We start from the raw sequence: 26,241 nt of genomic DNA, 5'->3' as shown, positions 1-26,241 counted from the left end.
TTGTGACCCTGTGGAGCTACTTAGACTCTCTTTGTGTGTTAGTGTCCTTGTCTGTAAAATGGAAATAATATAATAATACCTAGATAATAGGGTTGTTGTGGGAAATAATGATAATAAGTGGAAAATATTTGTGAATGTTACCTATTATGATACACTAAATATGTAAACTAAAATCCTAAAGTTGCTGTTGGTTAGAGATCTTGGTGTGTTTAGGAATAGTTAAGTTGAGTTTCTTGTTTAGTGTAGGAGCAGACTGAAACCCATGGCCAGCAAATGTCTACTGGTAGAACCAGAACCAGAGCTCAGCTAGAAGTCTCTTGACTTCAGTCATTGCAGTGGCTTCACAGTAAATCATTATTGAATAATAATTCAAATAAACTTAAGTATCTGATCTTAAATAGGGAACATTTAGGATCAAAAATATATTAGTTTATAGACGGTATTATGCTTAGTGAAATAAGTCAGTCAGAGAAAGACAACTATCATATGATCTCCCTGATATGAGGAAGTGGAGATGCAACGTGGGGGGTTTGGGGGATAGGAAAGGAATAAATGAAACAAGATGGGCTCAGGAGAGAGACAAACCATAAGAGACTCTTAATGTCACAAAACAAACTGAGGGTGGCTGGGGGTGGGGCGGGGGAGAGGGTGGTGGGGTTATGGACATTGGGGAGGGTATGTGCTATGGTGAGTGCTGTGAAGTGTGTAAACCTGGCAATTCACAGACCTGTATCCCTGGGGCTAATAATACATTATATGTTTATTAAAAAATAAAAAAATTAAATTATATATATATTTTTTTCTGCTTCTAAAATTTATTGAACTTCAAATGAAAACTCAAGTTTGTTCTTGTTTGTTTTCTTTGAGAAGGAATAGATACATGTAAACAAAGATGAGTCTAAATTCTTCTGGTATTAAAAGAAAACTTATTGAACACTGTTTAGGAAAATTTTGAGGAAATAAAGGAGTAAAAGGAGAGTACTTGTTCTACCAAATATATAAAAATATATAGTTATAGTCATTAAGTTTGTGGTTCTGGTGCAGGAATAGACAGATCAATGAAACCACTTAGTATCCAGAAACAACTCACCTTCATGAGTATACTAGGATTTTAATATTAAAACTACCTCAAGGGGTGCCTGGGTAGCTCAGTCAGTTGGGCAGCTGCCTTCAGCTCAGGTCTTAATCCTGGGGTTTGGGGGTTGAGCCCCGCATCAAGCCCCGTGTTGAGCTCTCTGCTCAGTGGGAAGCCTGCTTCTCCCTCTCCCTCTGTTCTACTTGTGCTCTCTCTCTCCTTCAGATAAATAAATACAATCTAAAAAAACAAAAAAACAAAAAAAAACACCTACTTCAAATCAGGTACTCTTATTGGAACTACTGAGGTTGCCATTTAGAAAAATGTAAAGCTGGATATTTGGTAAAGTCCAGATTATTTCATTGATGTGCTACAAGAAAATACAAGTGAATATTTTTATAGTATGGAAGCAGGGAAAACCTTTGGAGTAAGAATAATAAAATATAGGTGCTAAGAAAAAGGAGAGGACTGATAAATTTTACCACATACAACTTGAAAACCTTGGTAGGATGGGTACCTTAAGTAAAAGACAAAAGAAAAACTGAGAAGAAATACTGGCAGCATTATGAGACCTACTCTATTAGTCCAGGGCCAGGCAAGAGCCAGAAATCACACCAGGAATTTGAACAAGGACAGTTTAATATCAATAATTATTAACTAGTAAAAGTGTTTTAGCTACTAAAAAAGAACAAAATAGGACTCTAAAGAATACAGAAATAGTAAATACAAGGATCAGATACTACCTCTAGAGCCAAAGGAGAGAATCAAAAAAGTGAACAGATTTGAACAAGGGCCTCCCTGTTTGAGGTTGCAGTTCAGACCTTGGAGAGGACATAGTTCCTGCCAGAGGACATAGCCATGGGCCATCCTTCTGGATTCCACAGACCTGAGCGCGTGTGTGGAAAGTTACCCACTGGGATGCCACAGACTGACTGATGATGAGCAGGAAGTTACTTCCACTCCTTTGGCTCCTACCACTTCCTGGGGTTCTACACACTTTCTATACTCTTGCTCTTCATTAGCCCAAATTAGAAAGCTTATCTGGACCTCTTCCCAGGACCTGCCCCACTCTGGCCAGTGTCGTAGGCAAGAAAATGAAAAAGAGGAAAGTAGATTGGAAAGGAAGAAATGAAACTGTCTCTATTCACAGACACCATGATTATTTATGGGGATAATCCCACAATTGTCTGTAAAAAGCTGCTAGAACTGATGAGTGAGTTTAGCATGAGCATAGGATAAAAAGTTAATATATGTAAATCATTTCACCTCTACATGTTAGCAGTGGACAACTGGAAACTTTAGAAAAAAATTAAGTACCACTTAACAGTAGCATCCAAAAATGTGAAATACAGAAACACCCAATAAAGTATGAACAAAATTTGTGTATTGGAAACTATGAAACAATGATGGGAGAAACTACAGAATGAAATAAATGGAGAGTTAACCCATGTTCAGGGAAAGACTGACTCAGTATTGTTAAGATGTCAAGTTGTAACAAGTACAACATATTCCCAATCAAAATCCCAGCAGGCTAAGCACGTTTTAGCTCTCAGCTATTGCTGCATTGTGATACAGGGAGGCTTATCATTTGAAACTTTGAAAGAGGGATCAGTGAGACCACTTGTCAAGGAAGTCCTATAGGAAATTACAACATTTAGTGGGAGTTTAGACTAGATGATCTGCTCTTACTCTTCTAACTCAAAGTCTTACTCTGTGATTTATAAGTCAGTGTTTTACAACTTTGGAGCAAGAAGAAAAAGAAATACTGGAATATTTAGTCTTTTCAAGCATATTTAGCTTTTCCCCAAAGATCCCGTCACTCTTTCACCCTTAAACACTATTACATGCGATGAGGGGTATTACAAATGGGGGGTGTTATATGACTGAACTCTGTAAGGCCTCTAATGTGACATTTGTATGCCTTTTTTAAAGAGTTGTTGTTGTTATTTATCAAGCTGATTGAAAAGAAAAATAATGTCAGCTTCCTCATTTTTTAAAAATTTTGCTTATGGTTCTTCCAAAATGATACAAGTCTTAGGGAAGTAGTCTTTTAATATTCATTTTTAGACAGCTTAGAATATTCATTTTGTCAATTTCTTCAACATAGTCAATCTAGTAAATATTTATCAACAAGGAAACTCAGAAATTAGAATTATCCTCCCAGTTAATTGTACCAGAATATCAATTCTTAAAGATACTATATTCTTATATATTTTAAATTTAAAAAAAAATGTTATTTTAAATAGACTCACACCCAGTATGGGGCTTGAACTCATGACTAAGATCAAGAGTTGCATGCTCTACCAATAGCGCCCCCCCAATATGTATTTTAAATATGTATTTGTTATATGCTTTGGTAAAAATATTTTTACTTAAATAATAAGTAAAAATCCTTTAAATTCTAGGATTTAAAAAATGCTTGAAATCTGAATAGCTATTTTTATTTTTATTAATATCCTAATTTCCTTTCTGTTTTAAAGCCCAACCCGAATTCCTGAAACAGCCTACTAACATATATGCTCATGAATCAATGGATATTGTATTTGAATGTGAAGTGACTGGGAAACCAACTCCAACTGTGAAGTGGGTGAAGAATGGGGATATGGTTATCCCAAGTGATTACTTTAAGATTGTAGTAAGTATTTTTCAAAGGACACTTATCTCTGAACGTTTAAATGTCTTTAAATATAATCACTAAGAGATCTGTTGTCTTATATACCAGATTATGCACTACAGAAGAAGACAGGAAAATACACATAGAATGTTGTCTCTTCATTAGCTGATGAGAAAGTTGAGCCTAGATGTATTTTGGTAGCTTATATACGATCACATAGCTAGTCAGTAGTTGAACTAAGCTTGATGTCCAGATCTCCTGACCAGCAGTCTGGTATTCCAACTCAAACATGCTAGTACTCTTATTAAACACCGTTGTCACTATTTTCTTGGTAATAATTATCCTATGTGTGCACCAGTTGTCTTCATAGGTCTCCATTCAAAGAACAGAAATCTGTCCTTCATACACTGATGCTCAGGCCTTTCAAAAGAAGTATGACTTAGGGTTGGATGATTGTTGTGACAATAGATGAAAAGATTCTGAAGAAGTAAATAATACCAAATGTTTAAGAATAAGCCATTATTGCTTTTTTATTTGATAGATGGATAAGTCCTTAGTAAACCTTACTATTATCATTATCTAAATGCTAGTAATAAAATTATCTAAGTTTTGGTAATAAGGGTTAATGTTTTAAGTTGTATACATGGCATTCATAGAAATAATCAGAAGTAATTATGGTTGTTACTGATGTAATGTCTTATAAATTTTTCATATAAGTAATTCATTCTTAGTAGGAATATATTTTCAATTATAAAATGCATAATCTCATGTTACAAAAAGTAATTCGCAAGTATATTTAACTCTAATTGAAAAGCAATGTGTTACAGCTAAATGAGCACTTTTACTCTTATCAGTTTCATATTCTTAAAAGTTTTAAAACTATATTAATAACAATATTTGACATTTATATCGTTCTTTATAATATAAGGGAAGCTTGTATATATGCATCCTCATTTAACTTCTTGTAGATAGTCTGTTAGAACTAATGATATTAGAGGTAGTTTTAGGAAAATGCCTTGAATTCACAAATTCAGACTTTTACTGTGGTCATGTGTGGTATTGTATGTCAGATGCTTTTCCAACCAAAGATAATAGGTCTGCAAAAACTGTGGGTAGTACTTTCCATAAGGATCAAGTTCTTAACTGGTTAGTTGTGTTTCCTCTTCTAGTCAGTTGTATCAGTATCTTTTCAATAAAATTGAGTTAACAGGTACGTTGATAGATAATATTTAGTAGCTGAATCATACAATTTGACTTACTTTTTCTCCCTAGAAAGAGCGTATCCTTGAGATTTTGGACTAATGTTCATCAGTCGAATCATAAAATTTTATTTATGGTTTTCTTTCTCAGAAGGAACATAATCTTCAAGTTTTGGGGCTGGTGAAATCAGATGAAGGGTTCTATCAATGCATTGCTGAGAATGATGTTGGAAATGCACAAGCTGGAGCCCAACTGATAATCCTTGAACATGGTAAGAGGGGCTGAAATAGTAAAATAAAAGAGACTGACTGTGTTTGAGGAACTAATATCTATCACAGTACTCTAGGATACCTCATGATTAATAACCTGTTTCTAAAGACCAGGATATGGCATAGCTAAGAGGAAAAGAAAGCCATCTAAGTATTTATTGTTGCTTAAAAGGACCTAGAAACACAATTTTGGATAATATTGAAAAGAAGAACTGAACTATTGTAGTCTTAGAGAGATGAATGTTCTTCATATTTCAGTCATTTTAATCCCACAAATATATTTCTGCTCTTTTAAAATAGAAAAACTTAAAGTACTTTTTGTTTTGCATTGAATTTTTCCAAAATAAAAATAACATGCCTTTTCTAATTATCCCACATTTTAAAATGCTTATTACGAATTCAGACAACATTGAAAAATAAAAATGGGGGGTGGGGAAGCCATAGCCTTTATCAGTTAGAGTCCATTCTGGGGAAATCACACAATAATGTGAATGGATAATCTTGAATATAAAGAACTATTAATTATAACAGGATTAGAGTAACAAGGGGTTGGCTGGCAAGAAGTAGAGACAACTCTAGTGAACATAAGAATGGCAGATGTAGGGGTGCCTGGGTGGCTAAGTAGGTTGTGCCTCTGCCTTCAGCTCGGGTCATGATCTCAGGTCCTGGGATAGAGACCCGCGTCGGGCTCTCTGGTCAGCGGGGGGCCTGCTTCTCCCTCTCTCTCTGCCTGCCTCTCTGTCTACTTGTGATTTCTCTTTGTGTCTAATAGATAAATAAAATCTTTAAAAAAAAAAAAAAGAATGGCAGATGTAGAGAGAAGTCACAAGCTATAGGTCTGAGAGAGAGAGCATTAAGCTCCTCAGGACTGAAACCCAGACTGTGTTGGAGAGGGTGTGGCCATGTTTCACTGGACAACAGAGAAGTTGCTATGCTGTTGGAAACCTGCTCAAAACCCAGGGTCTGGTATGAATAACTGGTCACAAGGAGGTGTCTCCTTGAAGGCATTTGGCTACACAACCACCAGAGAGTTTGGTGTTGGGAGAAGCTTCTCTCCAGCTGATAAAATTTAAAACATATGTCTTCTGCAAAGAAAAGATAGATAAAGGGCCCATCTTCATTTCTGCAGAGCAGACAATAAGGGATGGATTTGGAATTGAGGGGCAGTAAATTGATAATGGCACACGCTCCAAACCCTGGTTCCTAGGAATACTACATATGAACATGCACTGATGTGTGTGTGGTTTGGTGATGCATTTTCTTGGAACAGCGTGCTGTGAACATCTTCTTATACATAGATCTGTATCAGCTTTTCCATTGCTGAACAGTATATTTGCACTTTGTTTTATGTAAGTGATTCCCTATTGCTTAACATTTAAATTGTTGCCCATGTTTTACTGTTACGAACGGTGTTATGCTAACTTCTTTTTATGATTATTTTCTCATATTAAATTACTAAAAGTTGAATTGGTGGATAATCTGTGTCCCATTGATAAGGATACCTGTTGGATGTATTTTTTATTTGTTTTAGCAAGAAGAGTACTTTTCATATTGTGCAGTTCTCAAGAATACATGAAAAAGATCATGCTTTAGACATGAACTCTGGTGTCTGAGTCAAATAAAATTCAGGTTCCAGTTTGGCCCCAGCTATGTAGCCTAGCTGCAGAAGCTAATCAGTGCAGATAGTGCCTACTCTGGCTTTCCACTAAAATAACATACAGGATTTTTATAAGCTCTTTCTTGAATATGTATAAAAAAAGGAATAAAAAACTAAAACTGTTCTTTTTTTCTTCTTACATTTATGATTATACCTTTACCTATTATTGAAAAATATTTATAGAAACTTGTCACTTTTCCTTCTTGGCAAATGCCTCAATATGATTGCCAAATCAGGCACTACAGTAGATAGGATTGTTCCTTTTTTTTAGGAGCAGTGATTTTCCTTGGTAAAATTTGTAGATCTCTTGGGGTGATTTACATGGAACTAAATAAAGGAATTTCAGTATATGTGTGTTTGGGATCACCATTATAGATTTAACTCTAATATTATAAATGATTGGCTATGCAAGGAGATCTCTAAACTAATCCTAATTGGATTTTCATCTGAAAATGTTTGGATAGCATAATTATAGTTGCAGTATGTGGGTTTTTTTTTCCTTTTTGAGGCAACATTTCAAAAATAGACATTTTGGGGTTGGCAGAAGTTTTTAGTAACTTTGTCAGGGATGAATTAAGAATGTGTAGATAGGTGGCTCAGTGGATTAAAGCCTCTGCCTTTGGTTCAGGTCATGATCTCAAGGTTGTGGGATCGAGCCCCGCATTGGGCTCTCTGCTTAGCAGAGCCTGCTTCCTCTTCTCTCTCTGCCTGCCTCTCTGCCTACTTGTGATCTCTGTCTGTCAAATACATAAATAAAATCTTTTTTTTTAAAAAAAAGAATGTGTAGATTATAACGAGTCATTTTACTAATTTTGCTGTTTTCATTTGCAAGATAAATATATGGGAAAGCTAAAAGGGAATATAACAGTTTATAAGCTCTGATCGCTGTCTTTCTGGAGCTTATAATATTGTAAAGGATGTAAGAGATGTGTACCATTTAATACCCAGTACATAATAAGTTTTATTCTTATAATACACATAAGGCAGCATACAGTTTGGGAGAGAGGAATTCTCTTTATCAGGGAAGTTTTTTCATAGAAAGTGTAATCCCTTTTGTAACAGACCTTGAAGGAAAAGATTTCCAGGTGTTAAAAAAGGGTTTGGGTCAGTATGGAAATAGAACACTATTTAGGAAGTTAGCCTGTGAAGGCTGAATGGGATCAAATTGATCATGGCCTTGGTTGTAAAGAGTCAAATACAATACTATAGTAAGGCAGTCTGATGATAAAGTCAGGTTTAATTAGAAGAAGTCCATTTGACAGGCACGTGGGTGGCTCAGTTAAGTGTCCAACTCTTGGTTATGATCTCAGGGTTGAGAGAGCAACCCCCACATCAGGTTCCTCGGGAGTTTGCTTGAGATTCCCTCTCCCTCTGCCCCTCACCCTGCTTGTGCTTACCCTCATTCTCAAATAAATATGAAATCTTAAAAAAAAAAAAAAAAGTCCACCTGAAACCAGTATAACACTAACTGGAATTAAAATAAAGAGCCAAAAAAATAAAAATACAATTATTACACACGCACACAAATAAAAGAAGGCAGACTGGAGGAGGCAGCTAGTTGAAGGAATATTGTTACAAGAAACCATTGTGAGATAAGTAATTATACTAGAAAAATAGAAAGGATTCTAATATATTCGTGATTTATCTAATCCAAACTTTATCGACTGATTGAATATTAAACACTGTTATAGAGAAGTCAGGGAAACTTGACAGGTTTTCTCTGGTTGACTGGAAGAGTGGTGATACCTTTCCAAAACAGAAAAGGGAGGCGAATTGAAGGGGAAGGGGACGTCTACTCATGTCAAGAGGGGGCACAGAACATCCCACTTTTACCTACAATGACAAGCTGGGTGATCTGCAAAACCCTAATTTCTCTGAGCCCATCAGAAAGCTCAGATTGCAAAGCAGCCAAGTAACATAAATTCCAAAGACTTGCACACCTCATTGCCCCATAGAATGGGTCATTAATTTGACCTTTGGCAGATCATGAGAGAAAGAAATGGCTGACATAAAAGTGGGTAAGAAGAAATCAACTAATGTTTTAACTGATTGTTAAAGACTCAGTATGAACTAGTTTGGAGTACCGGCAGGCCCCAGATGAAAGGGAAGTTCATACATGCTTGCAAATGCATTTCCCAGGAATTCCACAGAATACTCACTGTGAAAACTGGTGGCAAGGCAGAAACTTGAGAAGTCATTTTGGTGGTGAAGAGGTAAAAGAGGTAATTTATGGCACCTGGGAGATAGGTGCAAAGCCCCCCTCATTTATTCAGACTCCTTTATGCCTCAAACCAGTGAGGGAGGACAGAAAGCCTCATTTCATAAACTTCTGGGAGCAGATCAGAAGCAGACCTTTCTGTTTCTGGAGGGAAGAAACTTCTGGTATACAGGGCCTGTCTAATATTGAGGCTGGACAGGGACAACTGAAGATCTACTTGCCTTATCACCTAGTAACAGACAAAAACTTTTATGGCTGGGGAAAGGTCAAGAATATAGATCCCTATGTGGTAGAGGTATCCAGAAATGGTTGAAAGCTGAGAGGAAAACAGATAAATTGAGAAAAACAAAAATAAAAATTACGGCAGATATTTTACCAGAAGTGGTGTATAAGCCAGAAGACAATGGAGCAGCACTTCTAAAGTCTTTAAAGGAAGGAAAAAAAAAGTCAACCCTAATAATATAACCAGCAAAAATATCTTTAAGAAATGAACGTGAAATAGAGAACTTCTCAGAACAAGAGCTGAGAAAATTCATTGTCAGCAGACCTGTGCTGCAACAAATATAAATTTCTTTAGGCAGAAGTAGTGTGATACCTGATAGAAACTTGCACATCTTCACAAAGAAACAAACAGGCCAAAATGGTTTAAAAACAAAAAAGTAAACATAAAGGTTTTTCTTATTTTCATCACTTTAAGAGATAATTTACTATCCTAACAGGAGAGCACCAGCCTTTTCAGCAAAGGGCTAGACAGTATATATTTTAGCGACTTATTTTGCCTTTGTAGTGTCAGATCAGCCATATAAATCAAACTACCTTGACTTCCTGGAAAACCTTATTTGCAGAAAAGAGGGGACATGGCCTTGTTTGCTGATCTCTGATCTAAGGAAAAAATAGCTTATAGCATATGAAAATTAAAATATATGACAAAACAGTGAAGTTTTTAACAAAAACTTTAACAAAAAATTACTGTAGAATTGAAAATAGTTTATAACAAATATAATATAAAAATACAAACTCAGTATAATAGTTTCTCATGTATAAATATAGAAAAAATATATAAAATAGAAAATTAGTTTATAACATATAAAATTAAAATATATGGCAAAACGAGTTTTTAACAAAAACTTTTTTATTATGTTCAGTTTGCCAGCATATAGTGCATCATTATTTTAACAAAAACTTTTTTTTAAAAACAAAAAATTACAGTTGAGTTGAAAATAAAACTTGTAAGATCCTTATATCACAGATCATAATATTATATGAAGTAGACTGTGATCATTTAAAAATGCATATCATAAAACTTAGGAGACCTACTAAAAAGCACAAAGATTTAGCTGCTAAGTGAATAGTGGAAATACAGTGGAATCTTAAGAATTAATCTAAAAGAAGTAAGGAAAAGAGAAAAAAGGACAGAATAAATGGAACAAATAAAAAACAACTAACAAGATAATAGATTTGAATCTATATCTTTTATTGCATTAAATGTAAATCACTTAGGCCTTAAGTCTCAGGCATTTAATAGCATTTAAATCATCCAAAGTATATTCTTTGACTTCAGTGGCATTAAACTAAAACTCAGTAAAAGATACTGGAAAATCCTCAAATATTTGGGAATTAAACAGCCTTCTGAGTAATGTGTAAGTCAAAGAAACAAGTCACAGGAAATAAGCTGTTTTGAATGGAATGAAAATGGAAATACAACTTACTAAAATTTTTAGAATGCAGTTAAAAGTAGTGTTTTGAAGGAAACTTTTATTTATTTATTTATTTATAGATTTATTTCTCCAAGGCAAGGAGAGGGAGTGCACATGAGTGGGAGGGACGGAGTGAGAGGGAGCAAGAATCCCAAGCAGACTCTGTGCTGAGCATGTACCCTGAGATCATGACCTGAACCAAAACAAACAGTTGGGTGCTTAACTGACTGCACCCCCCAGGTTCCTTCCCTCGAAGGAAGCTTATAAAAGCTATATTAAAAAGAGCAAATCTAAAGCATTCAGAAGAAGAAAATTATGAGAAATAAATGAAAAGGAAAACAGTAAAAGAAACCAAGAGTTGGTCTCTTGAAAAGATCAATTTAATTGGAATATGTTTAACCACACTGATCAAGGAAAACAAAAAACTACCAAAATCAAGAATGAAAGGGTGGATATCGTTACAAATCCTGCAGACTGGAATATAAGTGAATATTAGAACAACTTTATGCCCATAAGTTTTAAAAAGAAGATAATAGAGCTGGTTTGCTCAGGACATAAAGTATCAGTTTAAGATGTGCTCGGTTTAGGTTATGATAGAAAACTAGATAAAAACATCTAGAGTCAGAGGGCAGTTCATGTCAGAAGGTCAGGAAAGAGATTGAAGAAGAAAACTACAGGCTTTGATTTTGATAGGTTTTAAGAGTTTTAACCAAACTCTTGCTACAAATTAAGGCAGCTAAATATTTTATTGTATGTAGAGAATATCGTGTCCCCAATTTTTATGTGGTAGTCTTTTTACACAATTGTAAATTAAAACTCCTTGGTCTCTCTTTTGTAAATGGAGTTAAAAGGGATCATATATTATCTAGTCTTATTTCTCTGCCTCATACGATTGTCTTAGCTAGAATTCATCCCTGCATACTGTCTTGAAGATCTGCATGGATACCATTGCTATAATCTTTGGATAAACTTTTTGCCATGTATTATTTTCCTTAATGGTCAAAAAATTCATTGTTTCTGCCTTCAATCACCATAGTTTTCTATGGTGGACTTACATCTCAACCTCTTATTTTATCTACTTAAAATAGTGTATATTCCCTTACTGTTTTTTTCCTTCTTAACATTTCCAGGTATTTAAATTATTTCTAATAGAACCTCTTCTGTTCTGCTGATTTAAAAAAATCTTCTGTATAATCCCATTCTTGTGCATATCGAAAAATTATGGTGGCCTATAAGAATCTGGGAAAAGAAACTTATATAGCAGAAATAGCACTTTATAATATTTGAATGTGTAAAAAAGTAGAATTACAAATCCATGTGGATTGAAAGAGTCCTACATTACATGATATGTGGACAATTGATAATTTATAAAGAATTAAATTATGGGGGCACCTGGGTGGCTCAGTTTGTTCAGTGGGTTCAGCTCAGGTCATGGTCCCAGGGTCCTGGGATCAAGCCCCACATCGGGCTCTCTGCTCAGCATGGAGCCTGCTTCCTCCTCTCTCTGCCTGCCTCTCTGCCTACTTGCGATCTCTGTCTGTCAAATAAATAAAAATAAAATCTTTAGAAAAAAGAATTAAATTATATATTACCTAGGTGTCAAAATAAAGAGTAAAATTTTTAAAAAGATTTTATTTATTTATTTGACAGATAGATCGCAAGTAGGCAGAGAGGCAGGCAGAGAGAGAGAGGAGGAAGCAGGCTCCCTGCTGAGCAGAGAGCCCAATGTAGGGCTCAATCCCAGGACCCTGGGATAATGACTTGAGCCGAAGGCAGAGGCTTAACCCACTGAACCACCCAGGCGCCCCTAAAGAGTTAAATTTTTAATTGAATCCATAAAAATGTTGAAAGATGGTAAAAGAGTATTGCCACTTTTACATATGAAAGAAGTAAGAGAGAATAAACATGGAAAATTAATATTTTAGGGTATAAAAATTTAATTCTTTTGTATATAGAGTATGATAAATACCTTAACTGAATTAAAGAGGAGACAAGGTAGGGAAGAAATTTAATATTCTGAATATATAAGTGTGCACACAAATGGATATGATAAAATAACATAAGGATACAGTTCACAACAAGCAAAGATAATTTCTAAATGTTCCATTTCACAATCAGAGATACAAAATTAAGGCAGTGAGATGTCATTTTTGCCTAATGAAGATTTTATCTTTTTATGAACATTACTTTGTAATGGGTGGTTAGGGTGTGGGGTTGTGCCTTTCTGTCACTCAGTGAAAATATAAATTATTACATCATTTACTAAAACCATTTTGACAATTATATATTAAAAATTACTCAATCTATTAATCTTTTGGGATTTTTTTTCCTAAGGAAAAAAATCAAAATTTGGACAGACTGTTGATATCAGCATTTGTAATTTAAAAAGAAAAAGAGAAGGATAAATAGAGAAAGAATAGGAAAGGACTTACTTGTCCCTAAATAGAGGAAATAGTTAAAATAATTATAGTATAATATTGTGATGGAAAAGTTATTTGGCCATTAAAAAGTTACTTCTTTTTTTTTTAAGATTTTATTTATTTATTTGATAGAGATCACAAGTAGGCAGAGAGGCAGGCAGAGAGAGAGAAGGGGAAGCAGGCTCCCTGCTGAGCAGAGAGCCGGATGTGGGGCTCGATCCCAGAACCCTGAGATCATGACCCGGGCCGAAGGCAGAGGCTTAACCCACTGAGCCACCCAGGCGCCCCAAAAAGTTACTACTTTGAACACCCTTTAATGGTATCAGATTTTCAGGGTATAATGTCAAGTAGAGAAGTAAAATACAAAGCTCTATATACAGATAATCTGAATTTAGTTTAAAAAATTATATATGCATATTAAGACATTCCCATACCAAAATGTTAACAGTGGTTCTCTTTGCATAGTAATGTTTTTTCAATTTTCTAAAATAATCATATATTCCTTATAATTGGTAAAGGTTTTTTCATAACTTAATACTAAAGCTACCTTTCAGTGCTGAAATTTAGAAAATACACCAAATATAATTTTGGGGACTTCCTCCCAAAAGCATCATAGATGGAAGAATTACAGACACTTCCCTTTCTAAGAGTTGGGTTGTATTACGGGAAGTAAACAGAGCAGATTCCAGGAGAACTCACTGCTACCCCTGATTTAGTGGGACAAGTTTGAGAGGCTTGAGCAGCCTGAAGGAGGAGGAATGGAAACGTGGCCTACTTTGAGCCCCTTTCCCTTTGCATTCACTACCATTGTGAATCTCCAAGAGTAAAATAGAATGTGTGTGTATAGCATTCCCAGATCTGTTTGACCATGGAACTTGTTTTTTTTTAAGTAGGCCCATTAAAATCTTAAAGAGCACAATTTGGGAAACACTGATGTAGAGATATTCAAAGGAGGATGGATAAAATAGAGGTTGGCAAATAGTGGCCTCTCTCTATATATATGTATATATACACATACACATATATATACACACACATATACACATGCATATATATGTTATATGTAATACATATATTAATATGTATATAATAGATACATTAGATAATGTATCTACTATATATAATTTGTATGTAATATATTACATGTAATATACTTAATGCATATAAATAGTATATTTATATATACTGTATACTATGTAATATATTTATTTATTTACCTTTCTTTATGGTAAAGTTTCATTGAGACACAGCCACATTTGTTTACTGATTGTCTATGTCTGATCTGTAGTTGTTTTCACACTACAATGGCAGAGATGAGTATTTAGACAGAGATCATATGACCTACCAAGCCTGAAATACTTGCCCTGGCCCTTTACAGAAGGAGCTTGTCAGATAACTGGCATAAATGATAGGAATCTTTCATCCCTGATAATTTGTGATTCTAAGTTATTTCTGGTCATTGGAAGTCTTTTCCAAGTAGAAGTTTTTAAATGGAAAAAAAAAGTCGGGGTGGGGGGGGGAGGTTGGGTGGAAAAAGGCAGAAAAGAGGCCAGGAGAGTGACAAATACAAGGATAACAGGAGAAAGTCAGACTTGGTGTGTGCATAACTAGGAAATGTGCAGTGGTGACTGACTCCAAGGAGGAGTTGTTAACAGAACTACAGACCACAGAGAGTTTGCTAGCTCATCTTTGTGGCTGACATCTGAAAGACACTTAAGTACTAGAAACACCATGCAGTAAATTATTGAAAGTGGAAAGAGGGGCACCTGGGTGGCTCAGTCAGTTAAGCCTCCAACTCTTGGTTTCATCTCAGATCGTGATCTCAGGGTTGTGAGAATGAGCCCCGAGTTGAGTCCTTTTTTTTTCTTTCTTTTTTTTTTTTTTTAAGGTTTTATTTATTTATTTGACAGAGAGAGCACAAATAGGCAGAGCGGTAGACAGAGGGAGAAGGAGAAACAGGCTCCCCACTGAACTAAGCAGAGACCTGATGTGGGGCTTGATTCCAGGACCCTGAGATGAAGGCAGACACTTAACTGACTGAGCCACCCAGGTGTGCCCCCCAACAGTTGGGTTCTGTGCTCAGTGTGGAGACTGATTGTGCTTCTCTCTCCCCCTTCATTCCTGCCCCCCGCTCATGTGTGTCTCTCTCTCTTTCTCAAATAAATGAAATCTTAAAAAGTGGAAAGATCTCTTGTGATGGTGTTTACGTTCATGCATCTGGTTTAAAAATAATATCGAAAGTATTTTAGCATCTTTGAGACCAAGTCTTATTTTTAGAGGGAATTTTTTGATTTCTAGTGGGTATTGGCTATAAAACTGGCCATGAGCCTGCTGGCTAGTGCTTGGTTGTAAAAAGGTACTTTGGAGCACCCACAATTGGCCCGTGATATCATTTGGATGGCATAGTTTTTAAGTTAATTATTACCTTTGAATATAAAATGATATTTTGTAATTATAGTTAAATAAAACACTGTTCTTAGTGTCTTATATAAGCAACAACACTAAGAAGCAAAATTTCTAATTGGGAAGTAGAATTTGAGAATGAGTATGTTTCAAACGTACTTTCTCTTTATTCCTCCAGCTTTATTGAGATACAACCAACATTTAACATTGTATAAGTTTAAGGTGTACATATTATAAAATGTTTAGCACAGTAAGATTAGTTAACACATTCTTTACCTCACATAATCAGCAATTTGTTATTGTTATGTTAACATGGGGAGTTCAACTCTCCTACAACTTTTAGTTACATGGTACAGTATTGTTTGCTAGAGTCACATTCCATCCTCAGACCTTAGTCCTTTGTAAGTGGAAGTTTATACCCTTTGACCAGCATCTCCCGGTTTCCCTCACCCTTCAATCCCTTGTAATTATTACTGTACTGTTTCTAGGAGTTCAGTGTCAAACACAACTTCCTTAAAATATTAAAAATGCTCTTTCTAATATTTATTTTTATGCATTTCTAGGCACAGCAGCTCTTGATTTTAAAGATCTTGTAGTTTTAAAAATATTTAACAATAACAGTATTTTTATTTGATGCCAGTTTAATTAATAGTATCTGTCACTTTGTGCTAAAATACTTACTCTTATAATTGTCTACAGGATAATTTTTTTAAGTATTGGCATTCTAAATTACTGCAGTTAAGAGTAGTAAGAATTAAGTAAAATGTGTTTTGTCCATTAACTTTTTTTAGCCTTTCCTCCTATCACTTTGAATTTAAAAATAAATTCCAGAATTATCTTGTAAGATTTAAATTTAAAAACACAAGAGTTTTTTTCTTTGTACATTCATTCATATCAAGTCTGATATTTGGCAGTTTTTTATTTCCAGTAAGGGAAGATGGGCTGGTGAAAAGGGAGTAACATGAACTTGTTTTTAGTAAAGGAAATTCATACTTTACCAACTCATTAAATGACTTCTAGGATATTATGGCAGTGGTAGATAAGGATACATATTGAGGTTTACTTTTTTTTTTTTTGACAGAAATATGTCCAAAAAATTCCATATAATTAGCTAAGGTAAATATTGAATAATAGAAGTTCTGGAATAAGTGACTAATGGCCTGGCATGATTAAAAGTTGGCTAGGTAGCAGGAAATCATTAGACCTTAGTGGAATATTTTAAGTCTGAAATACTAGAATGTGTGATAGTTGATTTTATTTTAGTTGATTTTATTTTAGCTTTTGGTGTTGATTTTAATCAAAAAAGTCTGAAATACTAGAATGGGTGATAGTTGATTTTAGTTTTGTTGATTTTACTTTAGTTTTTGGTGTTGATTTTAATCAAAGGATAAATTCTAATCAGTTATTTTGCTTTTTTGTAGCAGTAACTATAACTTTAAGAAAAGTTTTAATTACAGACAGTTACGATGAAATTTGACTTCTTAATCATGAGTTTCATGGCTAGGAACTTTCTGTGATTGAAAATGCATCTAATGTCAATGCCTGGGTTCTAATTCTCGTCTGCCCTTAGCTTGCTGAGTGATTGGTTCCGGTTTTGAAATGCTTCTGTAAAAAGGAGGATTTAGATTATATGATTTTCTTACCATTCAAATATTCTATTAAATGCAGCTGTTTTAGAAATATATGCGTTAAGGGAACCTGGGGGCACAGTTGGTTAAGTGTCTGCCTTCCGCTCGGGTCATGATCCCATCCAGGGATCAAGCCCCATGTGAAGAGTTTCCCTGCTCAGTGGGGAGCCTGCTTCTCCCTTACCCTCTGCCCTGCACTCATGCTTGCTCTCTCTAGTGCTTTCTCTCTGTCAAATAAATAAAATCCTTTTTAAACATTTAAAAAAAGAAATATATGCATTAAATATAAGATGAATTTCAGAATGTTTTTCCTGTCTTGGTATTGAAATAGATACATTGTTTGCAGAAAGATAAAGGCATTGCCTTATCTGCCACAATGTGTGTAATGAAGCAAACCTTACACTAAAGATCTGAATTATTGGCTTCATGTCCCAACCCCACTATGGATGAGGTAGTTAATCTGAGTATCATTTCCCTTATCTCTAAGTATAAACAGTAATCTCTGCACAGCACACCTCTGACAGGCAAATAGAATAATAATGTTGACCTTTGGATGACCTGGGGTTATTCAAAGAGTTAAGAGTTAAGAGCGCTGACCTCCCTGCACAATCAAAAATCTGTGTATAATCTGATTCCCCCAAAACTTAACTAGTAATAACCTACTGTTGGCTGGAAGCCTTTACCAGTAAGATATAAACAATCAACTAATACATATTTTATACATGTATGTATTTTAGACTATATTCTCAAAATAAAGTAAGCTAGAGCACAGAAACTGTTAAGAAAATAATAAGGAAGAGAAAATACACTTGTAGTACTATACTGTATTTATCAAAAAACAGTTTGTGTGGAAGTGGACCTGCACAGTTCAAACCTGTGTTGTTCAAGAGCCAACTGTGTATATAAAACATTTTGTAAATTGTAGGTACTCTGTAATTCTACAGTAATAGTAATTTGAAACAATGTACAACGACAAAGGTAATGACTGGAATTTTAGTAGTCAACATTAGATTAAAATGAAGATAAAAGGTTTACTTCACAAAGCAAGATTTGAGAACTTTTTCAAGTAGAAATCGTAATCCATTTAATATTCAGTTAGATCATTTGGGATTGCAAAACAAGAAAAAAATCTTATGTGACCAGATTGCAAGGCATCTGAAATGGTTTGCTTAAAACTAAACTTGCACAAAATAGTTTCAAATAAACATAACCACATGTTCATTGTCAAAAATAAGAGGGTGTAATTGACTGAAATAAAAGTAGACATACCTTTTAACTCTTCCCTTAATCTAACTTTCTAGAGATAACCCTCGTTAACAAACGTTATCCATGCATTCATTGAGTATTTGTTGAACAAAATTCCATATGCTATGAGATTATATATTCATTGTACTAGATGGTGGGGATGAAATGGGCCTGAGTCTCGGCCCTTGTAGTGCTTATGCATAGGCAGGCATTGAGCAAGTAAATAAATAAAGTAATTGTAAATTTTATGTCTACTTAAAAGAAATGGAAAGAATGAGCTGATAAAGAATTATTGAGTTAAACAGGATAGGTGGAGAAGGCCTTTCCTTTTTTTTTCGACTGTGCCACCCAGGCACCCTGGGGTCTTGTTTTACTTTTTGTTTTTTTATAATTAATTATTTTTATTAACATATAATGTGTTATTTGCCCCAGAGGTACAGGTCTGTGAATCGCCAGGTTTACACACTTCACAACACTCACTATAGCACATACCCTCCCCAATGTCCATAACCCCAGCGCCCTCTCTCTACCCTCCTCCCCCCAGCAACCCTCAGTTTGTTTTGTGAGATTAAGAGTCTCTTATGGTTTGTCTCCCTCCTGATCCCATCTTGTTTCATTTTAGAGAAGGCCTTTCTGATGGAATATGTCAGTTGAGACCTGAACCTTAGAAGAAGCCTGTGTGTGTATATTTTATATACTCACACATGCATAGACACACATCATTTATAACCTTTTTATTTGCAGACGTGAAATCATATTTTTCTGTGACTTTACTGAACCGTGTTTGATGGACATGCTGTTACTCACTGGTTTACCTTTTTTTCTTTTTTTAATCTGCTCTATTACCATCAGACTGGAGTATGAGGAGACTTGTGTTTTTGTGTTCTTGATGGCAGTGTAAATTTTTTTGAAATGCAACTTAATAATTTAGAATTCATATACCCTTTCATCAGGTAACCCTATTTATAATAATTTGCCTTGCATGTGTAACTACCAAATAGTTAAAGATATTTGTGTTAGACTAAAATAAATCTGGAGACAGTGTGGTCCATGCAGTTAATAAGGGGGCTGATTAAATAACATGAATACAGTGAAACACTAGGTAGCTGTTAAAAAATAAAGTAGGTCGATGTAAGATAAATATGGTAGATGTGGGAAAATATCTGAGTTACATTACTAAAGCAAGTTGCAGAAAAGTATATGTAGTCTGATTTCATTTGTGGAACAGATAAGACAAAAGGATAAACAGTTGATCCTTGAACAATACCTGTGAACGAGAGCTAGGGGCACCAACCCCCAAGCAGTCAAAAATCTGCCTATAGGGCCACCCTATTTGGGTGACTGTCATTAACCATGTGCCTTCGGCTCAGGTCATGATCCTGGGATCCTGGGATCGAGCCCCACGTCGGGCTCCCTGCTCAGCAGGAAGCCTGCTTCTTCCTCTCCCACTCCCCCTGCTTGTATTCCCCCTTCGCTATGTCTCTTTCTGTCAAATAAGTAAATAAATAAATAAAATCTTTAAAAAATCTGCCTACAGCTTTTGACTCCTTGAAAATTTTACTAATCATGTGAACCATGAGATTACCTTTTACTGCAGTAAACAATTTGCTGGAGAGGTGAACTGCTTATGTGGTTGGTGTCACACAGGGATGATTAGCTTCACATGAGGTTTTAAGTGGATACTTGCAACACCTTAGCTCACCACAGTGGCAACAGAGGTGGCTACAAAATTATTATAATAGTACTATATGCACTATAGTTAATTTTACACAGTTAAGATTTAATACTGTGTTTACATTTGCTTACATTTCTCTCAACTGTAAATGGCACCATGAATAGTCTGTATGTGCATAAGTTTTGATAAATTTTAACTTTGTGTGTTTTAAATTTGTGTATATTTTATGGTAGTTAATGACAAAATGGGCTAGTATTTACATATATGTTATGTATTCATGACATATACCTAACTTTTTCTTAATTTTTTGGGTATTTCTAGGCTGGGAAGTTCATCTGTGAATTTTTTCAAATCGTTGCAAATCTCCAAAAAATCTCTAACATATTTATTGAAAATAAAATCTACATATTAAGTGAACCATGCATTTCCAACCTGTGTTTGTTGTTCAAGGATCTAGTGTGGGTGTATATATGCTTGTATGTTTAACAAAGTTTTCTAAATCTACACAACAATCTGTTAATCATGCTTATATCTGAAAAGTGAGATTGGAAATGCCTGAGGATGGAGAGGGAAGGACAATGTATTTGTAAATATTTGAAAAGCCAAATAAAACTAAATTTTTATTTAAAATTAAGAAATTAAATTTGAAATATTGCAGTCAGGTCTGTACACATAGTGATTTTTCCTTTGTTCAGGATAGTTTAAAACTTTTTGAGTTTTTATTTCTTGAAAACAAAATGGTATGGGAGAAAAAATAAATAGTTGTTTAGAGTATTAGGCAACTATCTCCAAATATTTTCTTGTCTTCAAATGTAATATCTTCTATTATAGCACCTTTTTCCTGGAAGATGAATCATGTCATATAAGTGCTAGGGCAGTTAGGTATAGTTTATTAATATATTAAAGCAAGTTTGTTTCGTTAAACCAACAAGTGTTTTATTGAGTGTGTGTACCATGTAAATAGAGATTCCTAGTTACCTAGCAGAGACCCCCTAGTACATACGCTAGATGGAGAGAGGATGTAAAATCTTAGAGTCTGATTAGAATGGATTGTAGAAATCCAAGTGTCTAGCTGAACTGAACACTCAGTTAAGTGACTTGCCTTACAAGTCACAATTACAGTTAAGTGATTGCTGTTAGGTTTGACAGACAAGGGTGGCTTCTCAAAGAATATGGCATTTGAGCTGATCATGGAAGGATGAGTAGGATTGCAGATTGGTCAGGTTACACAGAGATGAAAAAGGATGACATTTTGGATGAGTAAGTAAGAAGGCTCAAAGTGTATTTGAAGAATAGCAAGGAGCTGAGTTTATCAGTGTTCAGAAAGTAGGAATACAAGAATACATGTCCTGGAAGGTGTATGTAGACCAGATTATTAAATACCAGGGTGGGATTTGCTAGCTAGACTACCCCAGCAAATTTTAGGTACATGAAGAAACAAGTAGCACTTTGTGTATAAGTAGTACACAAGGATTAGTCTGTTGGAGGTGTGTTGAGTGACTTGAGAGAGGAAAATATAAAATCTGTGATACTGATTAGAAGAATCGTGTGCCACATCAGATAGGATGTTTAAGACCCTCAACTCAGTATTGACAGTGGAAAGAGAAACTCTTTATCCTTCAGTAGCTCATACATGGTTAGATGTTCTAAAAGGAAGAGAGGACAAGATTCATAATTTTTTTGGATACTTAAGGGAGAAAAGAAGATTTAAGTCTCACACTAAATACAAGCAGAGAGATTCTCTGTATAAGCCGAAGGTTATGATCTTAGTCTACTTAGGTTAAGAAAGTTTGTCCCCATTACTGTTGAGTTATTCTGTAACGACTGATCTGTTTTTAGAGAGCTTTGGAGAGGTAGAAGTGTAAAATATGATTTGTTTAATGTTTAACATTTCATCTTTGACAAAAGTCATAAATTTTGAGGCCAGAACTTGTGAGGCCCAGGTAGTAACTTAGTGCCCCAATTATGAATGTTGGTTTTAAGCAATTAAATAAAAGTTCAGTTAATGACCTTTCTGGACACAAAGATGGATTTAGACACTATCAGAGAGCAAGCTTGAATTTTAATTTGGTACTGTTATTTAGCTATAAAGAAAGACTCTATTATGCAGTGCTAAAACACCAGAAGGAAGATAGTATGTCTGAATATCTTTTAATTGGTAGCTATATTTAAGAGATGATTAAATTATACAATAATGTCATAGTTGGCAGAATATCATTCGGGTCTAGAAGACGCCACTGACAATCTGGCTGCTTGTAGACTTTATTTCATGTAGTTTCAATGCTGGATTAGTGTGTTTTTCATTTCAGGTTATAGTGTTATTGATGTTGAGAATATCTCCCATTTGATGCATGCTTAAGAGATCACCAGGAATTAAAAATTATAGTATAATTCGATACGCATTTTGAGTTATGTTTTCCTATAGTGTTCACATTTTAAATGCTATTACTGCATCATAACTACTATAATGTTGTCCTCACATGTATGCATATTTTTAAAAAACCACCTTTGTTTACCACCAGAATCACTCTCTGAGTTTCCTTGTCTACAGTGTATACCTGAGCATTTGTAGACCTCAAATGATGAAAACAATGTGAAAGACTTTTTAGCTGGATTCTAGTATGATGACAAATTTCTTCTAATTTTTAGGTTTCCTCCGCAGTTTAGATTTCTTTACAAATTCAAGTAGTTGATGTTTGTCAAACTTAAAAAATATCTGGATTAAGTACTACTTGAATTCTATCACTTTTTATATAATCTGAGGAAGTAGAAACTGCTGGAATTTGGGCTTCTGAATCTGAATCTTAAAAAATGCTAATGCTCTCTATCTCTCAACTATGTCTTGGAAAACTAGTTATGATTAGAGTTAATGTCAATCATTAAATACATTGGAACAAAGTCAGTTTTTTTATTGGTCTAACTGGGTAATGAGCAAAAATATCTTTATACATTTTGTCTTTCCTTTTTTCTGGGGTGTTATGATCTTGTATTGAGATACCTTTTTGATTTAGGATGAAAGGAGAGAGGGCTGTCCTTTTTCTGGGCTCACTGCTGTGGTAGGTGCGTCACTAGCATCTGGCACACCTTTTTTAATGAGTGCTTTTGATGTCAGGAAAATGTCAGATGACTTCCTTAAAATTGAAACATCTCTCCTGCACACAAGAATGGGAGGAATACTTTGTGTTCATTTTATTTTATAACTTCCTTCAATTGTTTATATAAGTCATTTATTTAAACTAGCAGTTGACTGCAAGGGCTGCTTATCAGAGCACACACCCACCCAAACTCTCCACTAGAGTGTGCTCCTCTGAGAGCAGATGAGTTCTCTCCCTTGGGATTTAGTTCCTCAGAGGAAGAGCTCTAATGTCTGTGGCATGACCACATGCAACTTTTATTCCATTGTTTTTGAAACTATTTGGATACTCAAAATAGGTATTGGTGAATTGGTTAAAAAAAAAAAAAAGGCCTTTGTAAAGTATTTTTATGAGTTTATGTTCACATTGCATTGTGCCCCTAAGTCTCCTAGCTGTGTAGCAGCCGTGCTGGTGGATGTTTCAGGTATTTACATAGTTTGGACTTACTTCATTTTGGAGTGTTCTGCTCTCTCATGACCCTGAAAGACTTACTAAATTCATAAGCACCAACTTCAGTTGGGCTTCAGACACCTGCAAGATCCTGTTAGGTTTTTCTAGTCTACTTCCTGCCCCTTTCTTGCATATCAGTTATTGTAAATCTCTACGCTCTTCAGACCCACTGTTTTACTGCCAGCACTTGACCACCTTTCTCAGTCCATTGGAATTTGAGATTCTTTTTGTGCTGTAATGCATGGTTCGTTTTTTGGTGTTACATTTGCTAGATAGTACAGTTTGTGAATGTCTATTAGATCAAACTTGTTAGTTGTGTTTATAAACTCCTTTAGAGCCTTACCTAATTTTTGTCTGCTTTATCTGCCGATTTCTGGGGGCGCCTGGGTGGCTCAGTAGGTTAAAGCCTCTGCCTTCGGCTCAGGTCATGATCCCAGGGTCCTGGGATCGAGGCTTGCATTGGACTTCCTGCTCGTCAAGAAGCCTGCCTCCCCCTCTTTCTCTGCCTGCCTCTCTGCCTACTTGTGATCTTTGTCTGTCAAATAAATAAATAAAATCTTAAAAAAAAAAAAGAAAATTGATTTCTATGAAAGGTATGATTGCAAATTTATTCAATTCTTGTATTTCTAACTACTTTTGCTCTGTATATTCAGAAGCTGTTAGTAATTAGCTCACTTTCCTGTGGATTACCATGTGTCATCAAATCGAAGAAGTTAAGATGCATCCTGATTTCAGAGATTTTAAAATGTGAAAAAGTGTATCACAGAATCTAGAAAACATGGTATTTATTTTATCAGCAGGAAACATTCACTTTTCCCTGATTAATTCTTGTTAACTTCAGTTATGTGTTGTTTGATATTGACATTACTATACCTACTTTCTTTTTAATGGCATTGCCTGATAAATATTTCTTTCATTTTCGAACTTTTGGTATCCTTTTGTTTTATTGACTGTGGACGCTTGACACTTAACTGTTTTTATGTCCTAATGAGTCCTGCCAACCCATCTTAATTGGTTTCTATTTATCAAATGTTTACTTTAAAATTTTTATGTACCTATTTAGCCACATTTTTTATTAGCAGCACTTAGGGTTAACCATGATCTCTACCCCCTCACCAGATAATTAAATATGTAATCATGCTTTTACTGCTTCCTTCTTCAAACACTGTGCCTTTCCCCAAATACATTCTTTGGACTGTAATTTCCACTTTCTTGGGTTTGTTTTAATTTACTTTGCTAGAGTATACATGGTAGTAAATTCTCAGAAAGGATGTGTAAAAAGTAAATTTAAGACCCCATATCTGAAAATATATTATTAGCTCTCATATAAAGCTTCATTATCTTTTTAGTATACGCCTTGGAATCTTCTTAATAATCATCTGTTTTATTCTCTTTAAGCTTTGGGATTTCTATCTTTCATCCTTTGAATTCTGCATTTTCATGATACAGATTATTTTCTTCTTCCACCTCCAGTTCATACTGTCCAGCACTGAATGGTCCTTTTGAAACAGACTTCCATCTTGGGGTTGCCTGGGTGGCTCAGTCGATTAAGCATCCTACTCTTGAGCTCAACTCAGATCTTGATCTCAGGGTCTCAGGGTCGTGAGTTCAAGCCCCATGTTACACTCAGTGTGGAGCCTACTTAAAAAAAATAAAAATAAATACACACAATAAAACACTTAACGTGTTTAGTTCCAGAAAAAATTTATGATGTTAAATATTTGACCATTTATTGCTCTTGCTGCTTGTTCTATCATCTCCTCTTAAACTTGTCCTTTACGTATCACCTGTACTTGAGGGCTCCAGCAAAATCCCTGAAACTACTTCACAGTCTACTAATTTGATCTTTATTTGGGTCCAATTTTCTCTTCTGTCTATATTTTTAATAAACTTTTAATTTTAGAATAGTTTTTTTAAAAAAAATTATTTATTTGACAGAAATCACAAGTAGGCAGAGAGGCAGGCAGAGGGGGGGGGAGGCAGGCTCCCTGCTGAGCAGAGAGCCCAACACAGGGCTCGATCCCAGGGCCCTGAGATCACGACCTGAGCCGAAGGCAGAGGCCTCAACCCACCAAACCACCCAGGCGCCCCTAATTTTAGAATACCTTTAGATTTATAGAAAAGTTACAAAGATAGTACAAAGGGTTCTTACACATTCCACACCATTTCCCCTATTATTAACATCTTACATTAGTATGATATTTTTTGCAGTTAAACAATACAATGTAAGCATACTTCTTTTGTTAACTGAAGTTCATACTTTATTCATATTTCCTTAGTTTTTATCTAATGTCCTTTTTGTATCCCACAGTCCTATCCAGAATACCATATTACATTTAGTCATCATATCTCATTACCTCTTCTTGGCTATGATAGTTTCTCATACTTCCCTTGTTTTCGATGACCTTAACAGTTTGAAGCAGCATTGGTCAGATAATCTGTAGAATGTCCTTTTATTAAGAATTATCTGATATTTTTCTCATGATTATACTGGGAATGTTGTTTTTTTTTTTTTCATTTTATTTATTTTTTCAGTGTAACAGTATTCATTCTTTT

General features: G+C 35.0%; 1 protein-coding gene across 9 annotated transcripts in view; it reads left to right on the top strand.

The window, feature by feature from the left end:
• The window catches only part of NEO1 (neogenin 1), a 237,244-nt gene that overhangs the window by 124,344 nt on the left and 86,659 nt on the right, over nucleotides 1-26,241 (top strand). For 8 of the 9 annotated variants that reach the window (XM_046008199.1, XM_046008201.1, XM_046008197.1 and 5 more), the window contains exons 6-7: nucleotides 3,556-3,710; nucleotides 5,040-5,160. The exons of the other annotated variant lie outside the window; for it this stretch is intronic. In XM_046008199.1, coding sequence (XP_045864155.1) covers nucleotides 3,556-3,710; nucleotides 5,040-5,160 — 276 coding nt within the window. The remainder of the gene's footprint in view (nucleotides 1-3,555; nucleotides 3,711-5,039; nucleotides 5,161-26,241) is intronic. 9 annotated transcript variants of the gene reach the window in all.

This window comes from Meles meles, chromosome 6 (assembly GCF_922984935.1).
Source record: "Meles meles chromosome 6, mMelMel3.1 paternal haplotype, whole genome shotgun sequence".
Taxonomy (NCBI): domain Eukaryota; kingdom Metazoa; phylum Chordata; class Mammalia; order Carnivora; family Mustelidae; genus Meles; species Meles meles.
Note: the sequence above shows the minus strand (reverse complement) of the source record. Positions and strands in the feature narration are given on the sequence as shown.